Source organism: Rhipicephalus sanguineus, chromosome 1, assembly GCF_013339695.2.
Source record: "Rhipicephalus sanguineus isolate Rsan-2018 chromosome 1, BIME_Rsan_1.4, whole genome shotgun sequence".
NCBI lineage: Eukaryota > Metazoa > Arthropoda > Arachnida > Ixodida > Ixodidae > Rhipicephalus > Rhipicephalus sanguineus.
In genome coordinates this window covers 290,973,800-290,992,170 of record NC_051176.1, presented here as the reverse complement: position 1 = coordinate 290,992,170, position 18,371 = coordinate 290,973,800, and the positions used below count along the sequence as shown (strand labels likewise).

Genomic DNA, 18,371 nt, shown 5'->3' with positions numbered 1-18,371 from the left:
TACGCCAGCTACGCCTCAATTTACGACATCCGTGGATGCAAGAACATCCAGAGGCGACGCATCGTAGCAACCGTAGATGTCGTATCCTGGCTAGGATGCAAACTTTACGTCGCCGCCATCATCATCATCAACAGCACGACCTAAAGCGCGCGCTATGTATGGTATATCTAGTGTTTTACTACGCCGACGATGTGGCATGGTGGCATTTCTCTATGTGGCATATCGTAGGTATGTGCTTGTTGTCGCAGTAACCGGCTTTGGTTAAGTTTGGTGGCCGGTAGGAATGTGGAGAAGACGCGTTTCACTGAAATGACCGATTTGGAGTAAAGCGGCTGGAGACTGCGGATATAAACATAGCAGCGTAAGTAAACAAATCACCGCTCGAAACTATAACGACGCAGCGTTAAGCTGGGTCCGGACCACATCGAAACGTGTTTAACAAACGTACTTTAAGATATATATATATATATATATATATAATATATATATATATATATATATATATATATATATAATATATATATATATATATATATATATATATATATATATATATATAATTTTAGCCTTTAAATTGACCTTTCACCCTATTGCGCACCACGACCTCGCCTATAAATTTATAGAGGAGGTCGTGATGCGCGCGCACGCCAAGTGATCGCGTGCCAGACACAGCATCTGTGTCCACGTGTCAATACGGGCACCGATATGTTTCGTGCACTGGCATTATTTTATGCAATCTTGTGCTTCGTGTAAAGTGACCGTCATACTTGTGCAGCACTTAATGAAAACGCTTTTTATTTGACAGCACACGTGATGGCGCGGCAAAGAAAGCTGGAGTCTACGCGGCCTACGTCTGGGCGTCCAACGACAAAACCACCAGTTGTTCACGTACGAAAGGCTAGCCCAGAACGGAGGTTCGATTCCAAGTTCACAATCTTTGTGGCCTTTAATGGTTGCCTTATAGTTTCTGTTGTACTTTATGTGTACTTCCTGCATTACTTGGAATCGTGGGTCATCCGACCAGTGGACCTGCCGGAAGTGACCGTCAAGTCCGCGCTCGACATTCCAGAGCGGTTTTGGGGGAGCTACAGAAGTTCATTGTACTTTGGCCTAAAGACTCGTAGCCCCCAGCCGTTGGCGGCTGGACTTATGTGGTTTTCCCACAAGCTAAAGAACCAAAACTTACCCATCAGGCATTGGTGCAATCAGTGGGACAGACTTCATAAGTATGGATGGACAAGACATGATGGGGTCAACTTTGGCATGCAGCAGATAGTCGACGAGGAATTTGTGATTGAGACATCTTTCGTCAAGAGAGCAGGGGGCCTTAATGGTGGAGATTGGACAGCACGGATTTCTGTAAAGCCGAAGGTGACGTACTGAAAAATATTGGGTTTTAAAACTGTCTAGTAACTGAAAACATTTTTTTTCTAGGTACCAGGTGCCATTCCTACAGCTCCACTGTCTCTACTGTTTTACTTTGCTACCGATGGCCATGGACATCTCTGGCCAAACGTTGATGCCAAGTCTCACCTTGCATACATTCAGGGAGAAACTTCGGAGTTAGGGCAGTTTACAGCTGCGTTTCATGATAGGAACCCAGAAAATGTGGTGCACTATAGTTATCTGAGTACAGTGGCACCTGGGCTTGAAAGCCTGAAAGAAACTGTTCTCCACAATTTGATGATTCACCGACGTAAGAAGGGAGCAAGGGATCTTTATGTCACTCGTGGTACTGTCCTTTCTGCAGAGGATAGAGAACGTAAAAAGTCTCCAAACTTTGTTCTTACCCAGGTGACTGTAATGCCTCCATACGAACTAGAAGTAATCTTTGAGTCTGGGAGTTTTGAGGATCGGCCAAACAGACTTAGCGGGAAGATTTATGAGCAATCTTTGGCCGAGTATAGCGCCAAGTTTGATGAACGGTTTCACAAGCTATTTAATCTGCAGAGCAAAGGTTTTAGTGAGGAAGATAACGAAGCTGCCAAAGAAGTTTTGAGCAATTTGGTGGGAGGTATTGGCTATTTTTATGGCTCTTCGTTGGTTCAGTCTTCTCATAACAAGGAACCTGTGGAATACTGGAAAGCTCCTCTTTATACAGCAGTACCATCTCGATCTTTCTTTCCTAGAGGATTCCTCTGGGATGAAGGGTTCCATAATCTTTTGCTGATGCGATGGGATCCAGAGATCTCCAAAGACATACTTGGCCACTGGCTTGACCTTATGAACGTAGATGGCTGGATACCACGTGAACAAATTCTTGGTGCTGAAGCACGTGCCCAAGTTCCAGCTGAATTTGTTGTGCAGAGAGACACAAATGCAAATCCACCAGCCTTGTTGCTTACCCTTGAAGCCCTTCTGAGACAGCCTGATGTTCTGGCTGCACATGGTGATTTCCTTCAGCGAGCTTTTCCACGTTTTCTAAAGCTTTTCCAGTGGCTAAATAGCACACAAGTGGGTAAAATGCCTGGCTCCTATCGATGGCGAGGCAGGGATGCCAGCAGCCGCACAGAGCTAAACCCAAAGACCTTGACATCAGGACTGGATGATTATCCAAGAGCATCACACCCATCTGAAGATGAGCGTCATGTGGACCTTTACTCCTGGCTAGCTTTTTCATCTGGGGTATTGGCTGAGGCAGCACACCTCCTGAATCATCCCAGCAGCGACAGCTTAACATCCACACACCACATGTTGAGTAACACAGCGTTGCTGGACAAACTGCACTTGTCTTCAAAAACAAAGCGATATTGTGACTATGGCCTCCACACAGACAAAGTGCGCCTGGTGGAGCAGAGACCACCACCAGGCCAGGCACCAGGAGCACCGCCACTGCCCAAGGTTCGACTGACTATGGAAGCACCGCAAATGCAGTTTGTGGAACATTTTGGCTATGTTAGCTTGTTTCCCTTGCTCCTGCGTTTGCTCACTCCCGACCACCCTGCACTGGGAAAGCTGCTGACAGACCTTCGAAATCCAGCTCTGTTGTGGACCAACTACGGCTTGAGATCACTTTCCAAGGACTCGCCCATGTACCTTCAGAAGAACACAGAGACAGACCCACCATACTGGAGAGGTCCTGTTTGGATAAATATTAACTACTTAGCAGTAAAAGCACTGCATCACTACAGCGACCTTCCAGGGCCGTTTCAGGAGAAAGCTTTCCACCTGTACAAGGAGCTCAGAAACAACATCATCAGCAATATTCTAAAAGAGTATCGTCAGTCCAGCTACATATGGGAGAACTATGATGACATTACAGGCAAAGGTCGTGGATCGCATCCCTTTACAGGCTGGTCAGCCCTTGTGGTGCTACTCATGGGGGAGGTATATTAGCATTATGCTTTTGCATTATGTGTAGGGTGTGGGAGAGAAGTCATTCTACTTTATTTTTTATTAAAGCTTAAATGCTTTGTTTTTATTGTGTTCATGCCTGTTGCTGCAGAAATGAGCACAGAGGTGCCAAAGAATATGTACGTAGCTAATTTGATAAAACTAAATAAAAAGGACTCGATGTGGTTTCCCAAAGTACACCAGTGAATTTCAGCATGCAACTCTGGGTTTTACAAGAGACATTCTTATGTGTACTTCATTATCTTATTCAAAATAAGAGCCAGTGTCCACTAATAGAGTTACATCGAATTCGTAATGTGCTCTTAAGTAATAGTGGAGAAAGTATGCTTAAGGACAGTTTGCAAGATGGATGAATGCTTGCACTCATTCAGTTCAAACTGCATCCAGCATGGAATTTGTTTCACATTTGTAAACAAACTTTGAAATTGTATGCTGTAAAGTCGCCTGTGGAATGTCATAATTGTAAGAGCACCTTCATGCAGCTTTTAGATACCTACTTGAGTGTTTTATGGTCGGTGATAGCTGTAGCACAACAGTAACTGTGCTTTCTGGTGGCTTGCTTCTGGATCAAACTACAAAGCACTGATGGTGAAGAGAAAATGAAACATGTAGCTTCTCTGTCCCAGTGTAGGTATTTTTAATTTCATGAGAAACTTATCTTGAGGGTTTTGCGGTCAGCTGCCCACTATACTACGAATTTACTAGTTTTAACGAAGTGTGGATGATGACAAGGGAGACACTATTAATGTGGTGTCATTGACAACTTAATTGTGCTATAAAGTTTAGGCAACCTCCGGGCTACACTAAATGCTATAGAATGGAAAGTCGTCACGTATACCTGAAAATGTTATCACAGCTGTGGGTCTTGCATTGGTGTAGTACCAGGATTCAGTGTCAGAACAATAGTTCACGCTACACACCCTACCATAAGGAAATTTGTTGCAGTTTATCCAGAGATGCTGACACTCCATTTACTTTGCCAGAATTAAAGGTGGCCCTGTGAAATGTATGCCTGGAATTCTCCAGAAAAAGATGGCATTCAGTAACAGTGCTGTGTAACCTTGGTGATGAGAGCTTGGAGCAATGATGAATGACGCATGATATGGACATTATCCCATGAAAATGTAAACCCTCTCTACTAAACCCTGTCCAAAAACTTTGGAAAGTCTCCAAGAATACTAGAAAATCCCCCGTACCCCGTTTCACTCGCATTGACACTGCATAATAGTAGGAAGTATGCCTCAAACCTTTTATCAAAGAGAGACAGAGACAACGATTCATTTCCCTGCTTCAAATAGTACCAACACAATTTTGAGGTATCGCAAAAGAGACATTTTTCGTTTCCTTGGCTTTCAGTGTTAACCCTCTCCACACACCAGAGCCAGGAAACACGTATAAAATATTTTAGTTTGATTTTAAAGTTTTTGTCATCTAGCGTCTGAAAGCCAGCCCCACCGCAACGGACATTAACACGACGAGTCAGCACAGTTCGCTGGATTTGCGAACTCGTCCTGCATGCGGCCGAAATTGCTGGGCAATTCACTCGTCATTGTTTACATGCACCACGTGCAACTGACAGCACACGACAGAGCTGCTGCTGCTGGTACCTCACAAGATGCGGTCCCCACATGACAGACCTATGTCAGAAAGTGTTGACACATCACTGAAACTGCCCCCTTGACATTGAAACCGACAGTAGTAGTAGTAGTAGTAGTAGAAAAACTTCATTGAGTACAAAAGCCAGACAGGCTAGAACCCCAGTGCTCCGCAGGGAATATGGGGTGAAAAGCGTAGCCTGTCCGTCAGGGTGGTGCCCCTATTCCAAGGCCCCACTGGCACGAGCCGTCCGTTCAGCTCTTTGGATCAGTCGTAGCTGATCTTTCAGGGCCGGGCTGGACAGCAGCGCCTCCCATTCGTCCCATGTACCATTGGTGTCGTGCTCTTCTGCGTGCTCCACACACTCCTACGTGATGTGAAAAAGTGTTGGTGTTGCTCCACACCACGGACATATGACTCTATACGCTGTGGGGTAGATCAGGTGGAGAGTGTGCAGATTTATGTAAGTGTTCACCTGTAATTTTCGTGGCACGGTCGCCTCCACAGCGCTGAGTTTGCCATGTGGGGGTGGATAGATCTATTTTCTCTATAGTACCTAAGAATCGTTGCGTAGCAAGGGTCTAGGGGGGTAGGGTCCTCTATTGCAGAGTATGGGATGGCTTGGTGATGTGTAAAGCCGCGAGCCGCCTCGTCCGCATGCAGGTTCCCAGTCACGCCCTCGTGCCCAGGTCACAGTCTGGACTTATTTCACATTGGGGGTCCCATCCAGTCCCAACCAATATTCGGAGCGCCTGTGCTCCAATTTGGCCCTTTAGATAGTTTCTGCAAGCCTTTTGTGAGTCACTAATAGAGCACTGCACGGGCCGGATCTTACGGCCCGGGCCCGGCCTGGGCCCGCTTTATGAAGCCCGAGCCCAGCCCGGGCCCGTGGTTCCAAGCGCGGGCCCGGGCCCGGGCGAACCCAGCCCGAGCCCGGCCCGGGTGTACTTGACCGTACCCAGCCCGGGCCCGTCGTTCCAAGCCCGGGCCCGGCCCGGGCCCGGGCGTTCATTACTAAACTAAGCCAGAGCACGCTTGTTCATGACCAGGCCCAACCCAAGCCCGCTAGAGGATATTAGTTGTTGATGATGATTATTAATGATGCCGTGCGCTTTGTAGCGGGCGATCGGACGGAAAATCCGGTGTGTACATGCATCGAAATGTTGCTTTGCCCGCGGTGGTAGCTCAGCGGATAAGCTGTTATATATATAAGCGGATATATATATATATATATATATATATACCCACACACACACACACATACGTGTCACTTCAGCTTGGCGCAGTATACCTTAGACCATGGAATGCATAACATTCGCGTGAGCTCGAAGGCCCGACATATGCCTTTTAATGAGCGGGTCCGAGTCCGGCCGGGCCCGCAGCCTCAAGCCCGGGCCCGCCAGAAAACGCTTCGGCCGGGCCGGCCCGGGCCCGTGCAGTGCTCTAGTCACTAATGATGGTTAATGGAGCATTTCGCGCCCATCCCTCTTTTATTGCAAGGGCTATGGCGACCTCTTCCACTTCTGTTGTCGAGGCTCGATCTATTGAAGCACAGACTGTAATTTTTCCCTCTACGGTCTGTGACTACAAACACAGCCTTCCTTGCATTGGTCTGATAGGGCGCAGCGTCAGTGAATCTCGCCGTGTTCATATATTTTGTCAATGTAGTTCGCCCTGGCCTTTCTTCTCCCAGCATGTAGAGTAGGATCCATGTTCTTTGGTATTGGCGATACCGTGTACCATTCTCGAAGTTCGTTTGGTACCTCTTTAGTTTCTTGATGTTTTTTGTATTAATGCATCGCGCCCTAGTTTTGTTAGGACTGCTCTGCCAGTTGGAGTCTGGAGAAGGCGATTTTCTCGTGCTTGTAGCTGTGCCTCAATTAATTCTTCAATTGTGTTATGAAGACCAAGCACCAATAGCTTGTCGTTTGAAGTATTCTGCGGTAATCTTAGGGCTGTCTTGTAGGCCATTCTTTTTATTTGGTTTGCTTTTTCTTTCTCTTCCCTGTTCATATTATGATAGGGAAGTGAGTATGTAATACGACTGATGATGAGACTTTTGACCAGTCGGAGAGTATCGTGTTCTCTCATACCCTTACGGTTGTATGTTATGCGCGAAATCATGCGTGAGATCTGCTGTACGGCTGTTTTGAGTTTATATATTGTGTGCAGACATCTCTGATTAGCTTGCAGCCACATACCTAGTATTCTGATGGTATCTTTCTCCGGAATGATATTTCCTTCTAGCCCGACTTCCAGCTTTAGACTCGGGTCCATCCTTTGTGCTTTTCTCTTTGTGAAGCGAATAAGTTCAGACTTTTCCGCTGAGCATTAAAGTCCCCGTATCCTTGTGTACTTTTTTATGGTTCTAGCTGCCTGTTGTAATCTATCTTCTTTCTCCACTAGGCTGCCTGTAGTTGTCCATATTGTGATGTCGTCTGCATATATCGCATGTTGTAGGCCGGCAATGTCTTTGAGTTTTCTTGCAAGGCCTATCATGGCAACGTTGAAAAGTGTGGGTGAGATGACTGCCCCTCGTGGTGTTCCTTTGTTTGGAGGTTGAATGGTGTCGGATTCGTAATCCCCTAGTTTGATTGTTGCAGTCCTGTGAATAAGGAAACTTTTGACGTATTGGAATATTCGCTCTCCACAGTTCGCTTCCTCCAGACCTTGAAGTATTGCTTCGTGACTGTTATCGAAGGCACCCTTCAGGTCAACGGCCATAATGATGTTTTCCCCAACCTTACAGATGTCCATTAGTACTTGTTCTTTTAAAGGGACTGACAACCGATTTTTATGGTGCCCATTTTCTTTAGCGCAAGGGAAAGCTTACTGGTGAGTGTCTAATCACGGAATGGTAAGGTGTAAAAAGCCGTGAAACATTTGTAATCAGAATTTTTCAGTCTGCGGCCAATATGAAGTCGTAAACACAAGTGACAACCCATGCTGCAAACAGTGAGCGCGAGAGCAGTTTGTGTTCGAGCGCGGCGGTTTGCTGCGCATGCGTGCACTCCGCGCGCACGCGCCGCGGCTTGACATGTTCCACTGGTTACCGCGAAGGCAGCACCGCTTCTCACCGTGCAACTCCTTTTACCTCGTAAGCAGCACAAAATAGAGCGGGGATAGATAATAATATACATACTCTAATTTTCAGGACTAATTATGGCGCGCATGACAGCGTGAGACTATGTGACTACGTACAGCAAAAAGTGATCGACTCCGTAATCCAGCTTCAAGGCTCTTCCGCTAGGCTGCGCGACATACCTGTTTTTGTTACTTTTAAACACGATTTAAAAATATAAATCCTACTCACAACGCAAAAAGGATGCTCGAATCTGTCACTATATTTCACTGTCCTTTCATTTTTACCAGGATCTGATCACACGTTGTGACCACTTGTCGGTCCCTTTTATTATTTAAAAAATAATAAAAACTAAATCTACGTACACACATGGCTCTCTCAAGTAGTAGGATATCTTACATTGAAAGGTGTGGACGAAAGCCAAACACCTTTCAATGGTTGGTTGTTGTCGAGATGACTTAGGAGCCTGGTGTTGACCAGTTTTTCAAAGATTTTTCCTAAGCAGGACGTGAGCGAGATAGGTGTCATGTTCTCGATGCAAAGTTTTTTTTCCTGGTTTAGGCACCATGACCACAATCGCATGTTTCCATTGTCGTGAAACAGTTCCTGCAAGCCAATGTTTATGTATTTTGTGAGAGCTTCAATGGCTTCGTCATTTAGGTTCCTGATCATACTGTAGGTGATTTTGAAACCGAAAATGTTTTTTTTTAAGGTAGCAGTATTAAAATTTTTTTCAATGTGTTCCAAGGCACCGCGATACTCATTTTAGCACTCTCAATACCGGTGTTTTAGAGGGCAGCTCTTGGGAGCCTGTTCCTGCACTGAGTGTTGTCCCTTGTTGCCCCTTGCCACAAGCACCTGTCGCACGCACCTCATACCATGTGATGCTCTTTTGGCAAATTGCGCTGGATTGATCTGAGAACCTTCGCTGCCAAAGCAGACAATAAAAAGGAAATGAGGAAAGTAATTTTAAATTGGGAAAAGAAAAAGAGAACATTTAAAAAATAATAAAAACTAAATCTGTACGTACACACATGGCTCTCTCAAATTACTTGCCTCGGTATGTCGCCAAATGAAGTCGCATAGTTCCTCATGCATTACACTAAGACAACTCGAAGGCAAAAGCCATCTTGTGCCTCTTATTTCTTCTCAGTAGGTTGTACTGATCCTTCCCTCCCGTCACCTTATGAAGCGGTCTGTACCTCACGTGGTGGCGCACTTCCTCCGGGATTGGCCTGCCCTTGATCAAGTGTCCCGTGATGATGTCATCATGTGATGACACATTATTTAACGCCTTGGTGGTATCACAAATTTTAGCGATCTGTGATGTCATCTGTGATCACGTCTTTTCGGACCATTTGTGTTAACGGCGACACTGGTTACTTTTTGGGTTTCATGAGGCATCTAAAAGCTTTCGCCTTAAAATGCACATACAGCTGCGCTCACATTTCACATTAGGGAGTACCGTAATTGTCTGTAATTTCTTTATTTTGAGCAACAATAGGAAAATTTCTGAAATTCATGTCGGCACTCCTTTAACTAGACTGGCTCCATGACAGACCTTAGCTTGTAGGACAGCCAGTACTTTTTACACCAATCAACAGAATACATTGAGAGTGTCGACAAGCCTTGCCAACATAGACATCAACAAGGCTTGAGAATAGTGCTTGCCTGTACTTGTTGGTTGCACATAGTGAAGAGGGTTCTACAGCACTGCCCATGAAATGCCACCTTTCTCTGGAGATTCATTTGCTACTCCATCTGTGTCCTTGTCAGTGCATTTGGCTAGTAACCCTCCTCACTATCAACAAGGCCTTTAAAAAGTTGGCCATTAAACATCAATCGGTGTCCCAGCATAGAGCAGCATGATTGAGAGGTCACCAAGGTTTGTTAAAACATTTATAGAAGACCCCACGTTTGAAATATAATTGCCTCAATAGAGACAGTCTAAGATTTAGTTCAACAATGTCAGAGTACCACCAAGAGTTAGCATATTGCTAGCTCTGTCCAGTGTGATTATGGCCAAGCTTGTCCACAAGCTTGACGGCACTATACAGGTAACATTTTAGTTTGTGCAGATGACTTCACTATATGGACCATCGTCCAATGTGCACTGGTGTGCAGATGACTTCACTATATGGACCATCGTCCAATGTGCACTGGACTGCATTCAATGTATTCTTGAACAAACTGGCGTGCACAAGTTTTCAACTGAGATACACCATCTCCCTATTCAAGGAATCAACGACACAGCTGTTGCCTTGAATTCCAACTGTATGGTTCGTCAACACGGCGTGTTGCTGGAGCTGACATTTCGACAAGTGGACTTTTCTTCGACGCTGTTTTCCTGAGTGCGTGCGTGTATATTATGCTTCGTACCCTTTCCTCCAACCTAAACAAAGGAGGAGGAGCAGGCAACTGCGAGAACGGGGGTGGGTGTTGGGAGAGAAGGAGGGGCCGGGGTGTCTAATTGGGTTAGTCAAAAGGAATAGTCTGGGAAAATGAATGAAAGCGGAGGGGAGGGGCGCGTATTTGCGCCGAAGGCAAAAGGGGAGGTAGAGTCATGGTTGTCAGAAGGAAGCACGACGTGACAATAATAATTTCACGGGGATAAGCACGGTTATAAAATCCTAGCAAAAGGGCCTAATTTTGACTGGTTTTAAGAGCTTGCTCGCCAAGCTTCTTATGCTCGCGCCTTGTCCGTCGGCGTTGTGTACACTACTTCTCATTGGTCCCGCCATAAGCGCAGCTGCGCTATCTCAGGTGATTTCAAGAAGGCTCACTAGATGGCGCGCCGCCGCTCAAGCCGGCGCACACCACCCTCGGCGCATGCGCTAGTTGGGGTGACCGCTAGAGGGCCGCGCCTCTCGTTCGGCTTAGTTTGGCTGTTTGGCGTAGAGTGCCTTGATGTCCTCCTCACTACCGCTAGGGGCGGGCGAGGCGGACATCTAGGCACCCTAGTTTGGCGCGCTTTTCTTTCTCTTCGCCGGGAGCTCACTCAGTGAATAAAAAAAGTTACAGCATATCCACGGATGAATGATGAAGAGCTTGGGCGAAGCTCCTGAAGCAATCATGGTTACACCGTAAAATGTTCAGTGGTTTCGCCCAGCAGTAATCAAAGCGATACGCCGCTTTGATTACTGCTGCGCTCGCTTGGCGGCAGACTCTCGAGCTCGCACCTCGGGATCCTGCCGACGAGCACGAGACGCAGCGGCCTTCCGCACCCGGCGCTTCTCGTCGTCCATGGTCCGCCAAGCAGCACGATCCGGCAAGCGCACTCCTCCACGTACGGCGACGATCAAGGAGAAAGAGAGAACGGGCGCAGCAGCCAGTCTGAGAGGATGGATGGATGGATGCTATGAGCGTCCCCTTTATAACGGGGCGGTTACATGTCTGCCACCAGGCTCGAAAAAAGAAAAAGAAAAAAAAACCTTCCTTGTTTCATGTTGGCCTAATACCTTATCTACATATTGATTAAATCTATGTTATTATACCAAAAAAAAATATATAAATTCACGGTCCATCTCTCTGCCTCTTAAGGCAGAATCAAATCAAATCAATCAAATCAAATCTTTATTTTGCATATTATGGTTACAGGGTTAAGGATATACAGAAGAGGGTCCCAAGGTCAGAAAACCGTACCGGGACCCTCTGTGCATGATCATTAGATAAAAATTACAAAATAAGCACGAAAAATGAATAAATGAAATATCAAGTCAACCTAAAAACAAGAGTACAATAGTTATACAGAAAAAATGCTACGATAATCCGCGACATCATTTTAAAGCGCAAAGAACTGTTTTCTAATTGTAGAAATATTGTGTAGAAATATTGATATTAAATATATACACATATATATCCATATATATTCATACTAACAATGAAAACATATAAATGAATACAGAATGAACTATAACAATGGATTTCACGTAATGTTCACTTATAAATAGAGAGGAAAGGGAGAAAAGCAAAAAAAAAAAAACAGTACACGCTATGAATATTTAGTATAATTATTGGTTTAGGAAATGAGCTTTGAGTGTTTTTTTCAATGCAGTAAGAGATGGCGATGTTTTGATGGGGTGAGGAAGAGAATTCCATGCTTTGATAGCACAGAACGATACTGTCATTTTCCATAATTAGTATAAACTTTAGGCAGCAAGAAGTTATTTTTTTGAGCAAAACGAGTAGGGTTATAATTCTTCAAGGAATCTAAGGAAATAAACTCATGGGTGAGATCTTTATTAATTAACCTGAAAAGCAACGTAATTAAGTTAAATGCAAATAAGTCATTAGTGGTGAGCACTTTATTCTCCATGCGTACGATACTAATGTTATCGCGACTAAAGTTAGAAATAATGCGCAGAGCTTGATTTTGTATATGTTGAATGGATGAGAAATGACATTGATATGTGTTGCCATAGGCAGCGATACCGTAATTGATATGACTACGAATGAATGCGTGATAAAGTGAAAAGAGAGCAGGAGTAGACAGACAATGTCTAGCTTTTATTAATGCTCTTATGCCGAAGTTCTTTTCTTAACTTGTGAAATGTGATTGTGAAATTTTAGTTGTTCATCGAGATAGACACCGAGAAATGAAACACAGTCGCTAGTCGAAATGAAGTGGGATTCGAGGGTTACCCGAGGCGAAAATTCTAGTCGTCTTTGAGGAGAACGGAAAACCATGAATTTAGTTTTGTTTGGATTTAAAATCAAGTGATTATTCTGGCACCAAGTGGCAATGTTAGCCAATGCACTGTTTAATTTATTAGCTAACGTTGTTAAACATACATCTGAGTCTGAGACAGTAGTGTCATCAGCATATAACATGCACTGTGAGGGTGAAGCGTGCAGGGGAAGATCATTTATGTAGAGAATGAATAATAATGGTCCCAAGATGAAGCCCTGTGGCACCCCCTGATTAATTGTTTTAGTGTCTGAAAACTTATCAGATAAATAAACTGTTAGCTTTCTGTCACACAAGTAGTTTTTCAGAGGGATTAACGCTGGCCCTGTTATTCCATAGGCTTCTAATTTTTTTAGTAACATACCGTGATTAATTGTATCAAAAGCCTTGGAAAAATCTAAGAATACGGAACCAACAATAAGTCCTTTCTCTATGGAACTCTTAATGTAGTCAGTTAATGTGATTACCGCCAAGTCGGTTGAACTACCAGACCTTATTTTTCCCCATTATTTATTTTTTGTACTTTATCTCTACTTTTCTGCCGCCAGTACTCTAACCGTCTCTTATTTCTATCGCGGACGTGTTCAACTTTCCATTGCTGTCCCTAAAACCCAAGGTTTCCTGTAGACTCGTGCCGACACGTATACCTGGGTAAATATCGCCACATTCAATCAGTACATGTTCCATCGTTTCCTTTGTTCCCTCGCAGCATGTACATTGTTCTTCGTTACTGAATCTCGCTTTATAACTACGCGTTCTAAGGCAGCCCGACCTTGCTTCAAACAGTAAAGCGCTTCCCCTTGAATTATCATAAAACCTTTCCCTCCTTATTTCGTTTTTTTCCCTTTCGGTAGTTACTCAGAGCCGGCTTCTTTTCCATCGTTGTCATCCAATAAGTCCCCTCCGCCTCTCTAACCTTCCGCTTAATGCTCCTTGTTGCCATATCGCCCGCACTGCTAGCCGTATATTTACTGGTGAGCCTCCTAGTTCTTTTTCTCCACTGCGTGTCAACGCTTTTTTCTATACAAATACCTGAAAACCTTCTCTGCCCATCTACTTCGTAGAGTCACTGGAAAAATTTCAGAGTATCGCATCTGTTTTCCGCGCGCTGCCGCCGACGCGATTGGCTTACTCGCATCACGTGACCTCTCGCCGCCATATCCCTTCCAAGCGCTTTGGGTGCAGGCGTGTTCAATGCAGAGCGTGGCCGGACATTTAGCAGTACCACTGTCCCCAGAAGTACTTCGTCGCTTTTTTAAACGCGTCATGCAGACCACAGCGACATGCAGACATTTTTTTCGGTGGGGGGGGGGGGGGGGGGGGGCACGGGCCCGGTGTGCCACCCCCTGGCTACGCCACTGCATGCAGATGCCAGAAGAGAGTAGCTCACCATCAATCGAACGTTACTGATGAGCTACTCTGGGAATCTCGTTTGCCGTGTGGGAAAAATTAATGTCAAAGAGCGCCGTTCTACGTGGCTACATAGTTGGCCTGAACGAATTCGCCCCCCTCGAATAACACTCCTTCCTGCAGTGAACTACACTAAGTTTGCTGGAAAAGATCTTATGCGACAGGATACTTCACCTTTTCGGTTCGCTATGGTCAGCGATATTGAAAACGACATACCTTTCTATTTGCTCGGCTGTTTATATGTCGATCTGTTGAACAGATTACGCATGCTATCCGAGTTATAAGCGTGTCACGCACGAGAGCGAAATCGAAGATTTAATAAAATAATAACTGTTTACTGGTATACTTTGAAGGCAATTGTGGCATGATCTTTGGCATTGCACAAAACAGAAGCGTGGAACTCTGTTGATAAACTTAGTATAAGGCAATGTTATCAAGCGTATTTTTACATTTGTTACAAAAAAAATGCTGCTAATGCTGCATTGCACCGAGCGTACCCTTAAAATACTGTATAGTTGGTGAGAAATGGTCACAGCAAAAAAAAAAAAAAAAAGCAGATACCACGCATTGAGGGAGTCGATTTTATGCGAGCCCTAGGTCTACATACATATTGTGTTGCAGTAGCATGCGCTTTAAAAATTCCGGGATGTACTATTTCTGATCAAAAGAACATAAAGCACTGTGCCGAGGAAGTTTTAATAAGAGTGCATTATGAAAAAAAAAGTGCAGCAGTGCAGAAACCGAACCCCAGCTGTTTACGCGCTGGCAACGCCAAAAAAAAACAACTGTTTGTCAGAACACAGCAAAATATTTGCAAATTCATTGCAACGTTGGGAATATTAAGGAGACAAGAAATAGGAAATGAAACAATTAAGTAGTGATGTCACTAACTTTTGATGGCCTATTTTCTTCGTATCGTAAGATAAGATGCACCTTACCTACCGCACGCCGATTCGCCCGTGCGTTCGTCTGCTGGCGTTCCGAATCCAGACGTCGCGCACAACTTCCAATTACCGCACACACACAACTCATATTACACATGTCAACCAGTTGAACAGCAAGCACGGTGCGCAAGCAAGCTATGCGTCAGCAATCAGTCGAAGGACGCAATGTTGAATGTTCTCGATGTTCGTTAACGTTCTCGAGTGCAGTGAACCTGAACACCGACTGCAAAGCTAGCGCAAACAGTCAAGATCCACCAAATGTCGAAGTAAATGGCATCTCGCACGATGTCACTGCGCTAATCCGGACCTAGATCCGGACCTAGCGAACACGCCCGGGTGTGACACGAAACGAGACCGATGAAGCCATGAAGAGAGTTCGCGAGCACATGGCAACATTCGCCGTACGTTTCATTAGTTACACCGCTAACCGCGCAGTCGATCCATACCTGTCGATGACTCGAAATCACTTCTAATATACTCTTGAAGAAACACACACACACATAATGCCGTTCTACCGAGCGTAACACGGCACTGAGGCTAAAAGATCGGTCACTTCTCAACACACGCTAGCAACGCGCCGGACGGTCTGGAAGGGACATGGCCGCCGCCACCCAATGTTGCCCGCGTGCAGCCTACCTTTGCGGTACTCTGATTTTCGAGTGACTCTACTACTTCGGCACCTATAACGCCATCTAGTGTGCATTCACCCAACCGCCATATTGCACACATCTCTATGGGACAGCGCCATCTAGTATATCGGCACCCAACTGCAATTTGCGTGCATCTTTATGGGACAGCGCCACCTATTGAATGATACGGGAGACGCGACGGTGGGGGAACGCTGGATGGAGCGACGACCGACCAGGTGATGCTATAAGGAGCTTTGCCCCTAAAAAAATTACACCATCTCCCGCTAAAGGGGACCATGAGGCGATGCGAAGCCTGAGCACTTGCACGATCGCACTCCGTTGGCGTTCGTTGGGCATGCTACCGACATCGCGTCGTGGAGCGCGAAGAGGAACACTACGCGCGTCGTGTCTTCCCTCTAGCCTGGCCATTAATTCTCACAGGGCGAGCAGGGAACGCGGTCGACAAGTGCGCAAGAGGGGGCAGCGTAGGAGAGGAGAGAGAGGGGGAGGGGACGCGCATGCGCTGGCGCTCATCGCGGCGCTGCGCAGGAGAGAATTTCGGCATGTCGAGCCCGCATTTCAGAGGAGTCAACCGAAGCAAGCGCTGGACAACGCGGGCTACCCGTTTGAAGGAGAGTAGCGCATGCGCCGCGAGAGCAGAAGCGAGAACGCAGGAGAAGCGCAAGCAGGTGCTGGGAGAGAAGTGGAGAGAGTAACGCGCAGCTGTTGGAGAGAGGGAAGGAGGAGAGCTGCGCATGCGTAGTGTGAGTGCGGACGCCCAGGCCAATGCCGCGGGACATACCCCTGAGCAAGAGATGCTTCGCATCTAAAAGCGAAGAGGGCTCGCCGTCAAGCAAAACCGGAGGTGCGGGCCAGCGAAGCAGAAGAGAAGCGGGCGCGCCGTCAAGCGGCCCCTGTGGTGAGGTCGCGAAGCAGAAGCAGTACGGAAGCGACGGCAAGAGAACACCGAAGCAGTGCGGGCGCGGGATGCCGCGGCCAAGCGCCAATAGTTTGGTCGCTGAGGTTGGCGGCGCCGACGCGCGCTTCAAGCGCGACTTCCTCGACACGTTCGGCCACAGCTTCAACGTTGTCACGTCTATATATGATGGTAGAGGAATGTGTACGCAGGATTCGCGGGTTACCCGATCATCTCCGAGCAAGCTCCTCTAACATCATTCACTTTGTGGATATGGCGGTGATTTTTTGTTGTGTATGTACCATATCGAATGGATTCAAGAGCCCCCTTTGAAACGTTTATACCTGACCTTATCCTATACTATACCTATATTTTTCCCCGTTAAATTATCGTCACTGCCAACAGCTGTTCACTATTGTTTTAGATGCGAAGTATCTCTTGCTCGGGGGTATGTCGCGCGGCGTGGTAGTCCGCACTCACACTAAGCTTGCGCAACTCTTCTCCTTCCCTCTCTCCATCAGCTGCGCGTTACTCTCTCCACTTCTCTACCAGCACCTGCTTGTGCTTCTCCTGCGTTCTCGCTTCTGCTCTCGCGGCGCATACGCTATTCTCCTCCTCTAGTCTCCTCTCCTTCAAGTGGTAGAGCGCTGCGCGCGTTCAGACCAGCGCTTGCCTCGGTTGGCTCCTCTGAAATGCGGGCTCGACATGCCGAAATTCTCTCCTGCGCAGCGCCGCGATGAGGGCCAGCGCATGCGCGTCCCCTCCCGCTCTCTCTCCTCTCCTACGCTGCCTTTCTCTCGCGCACCTGTCGAGCGCGTTCCCCGCACGCCCTGCAAGAATTAACGGCCAGGCTAGAGGGAAGACACGACGCGCGTAGGGTTCCTCTTCGCGTTCCACGACGCGAGGTCGGTAGCATGCCCAGCGAACGCCAAGGGAACGCGATCGTGCAAATGCTCCGGCTGCGCATCGCCTCATGGTCCCCTTTAGCGGAAGATGGTGTAATTTTTTAGTTCTGCTTCACTCGCATTCTAGGTGGCAGTTGCAGCCTGGGAAATCAGCGTAGCTTGTATGAAACAACACATGGTGACCATGCCTGCACCTCCCAAATAATATAAAATTTGTGAAATGAGGTGTTTATGCTATGTTGGTGTCAACTGTTTTATCGAAGTCCTGACACTCTCACATCATGGGGATATTAAGGGACACTAAAGGCAGATAATAAGTCGACGTTGATTGTTGCAATAGCGTTGCAGAAACCTCGTAGTGCTTGTTTCGTGCCAAGAAAATGCTTATTTTGAAAGGAATTCACGTGTTAGTGGTCCGCGCGGCGTTAGCGCACTTCAAATCACGCGCCTGAGCGGGCCTTCTGACGTAGCAGTTGCCGTGCCCAACGTTGCCTGCCTTTACTGCCCGGCCGCCGAAGCTACGGTTTCTTGCGCAACAGCGGCCATCAACCTTGCCAAGAGGGGCACTCCGAAACTAGCCACCCTACCGAAACTGTATACGCCTAGTTGATGATGATGATGATGATGACTCGGGGCTATTCCCTTTATATCGGGCAGTGATCAGCCAAACGTCGGGCCGACGTTTGGCTGATCACTGGCAAATAGCCGGCAGCCGACTTCACTGGCCACCAGACATCCGAAAAGGGTCGGCCGGAGGTGCGCTGCCAGCTACGTCGGCACTAGATCGGCTGCACGATTCGCGCCACCGTCGGTGGCCGAGTGAACGCCGAGCGCGCCAAACGCTTGTC

General features: G+C 46.7%; 1 protein-coding gene across 1 annotated transcript; it reads left to right on the top strand.

Annotated features, from left to right (window-relative positions):
* The first annotated feature begins 189 nt into the window (after positions 1-189).
* LOC119379255 (mannosyl-oligosaccharide glucosidase) lies at positions 190-3,510 on the top strand. The gene is made up of 3 exons (XM_037648504.2): positions 190-361; positions 806-1,371; positions 1,435-3,510. Exons 2-3 carry the CDS (start codon positions 814-816, stop codon positions 3,334-3,336), a joined length of 2,460 nt encoding a protein of 819 aa, XP_037504432.1. The 5' UTR covers positions 190-361; positions 806-813; the 3' UTR covers positions 3,337-3,510.
* The last annotated feature ends 14,861 nt before the right edge of the window (positions 3,511-18,371 follow it).

Bases quoted from the DNA above. Each gene is read 5' to 3' on its own strand.
- LOC119379255 (XM_037648504.2), top strand. From the start codon at position 814: ATGGCGCGGCAAAGAAAGCTGGAGTCTACGCGGCCTACGTCTGGGCGT. The intron at 1,372-1,434 runs GTGACGTACTGA...TTTTTTTTCTAG, and splicing joins GGATTTCTGTAAAGCCGAAG to GTACCAGGTGCCATTCCTAC.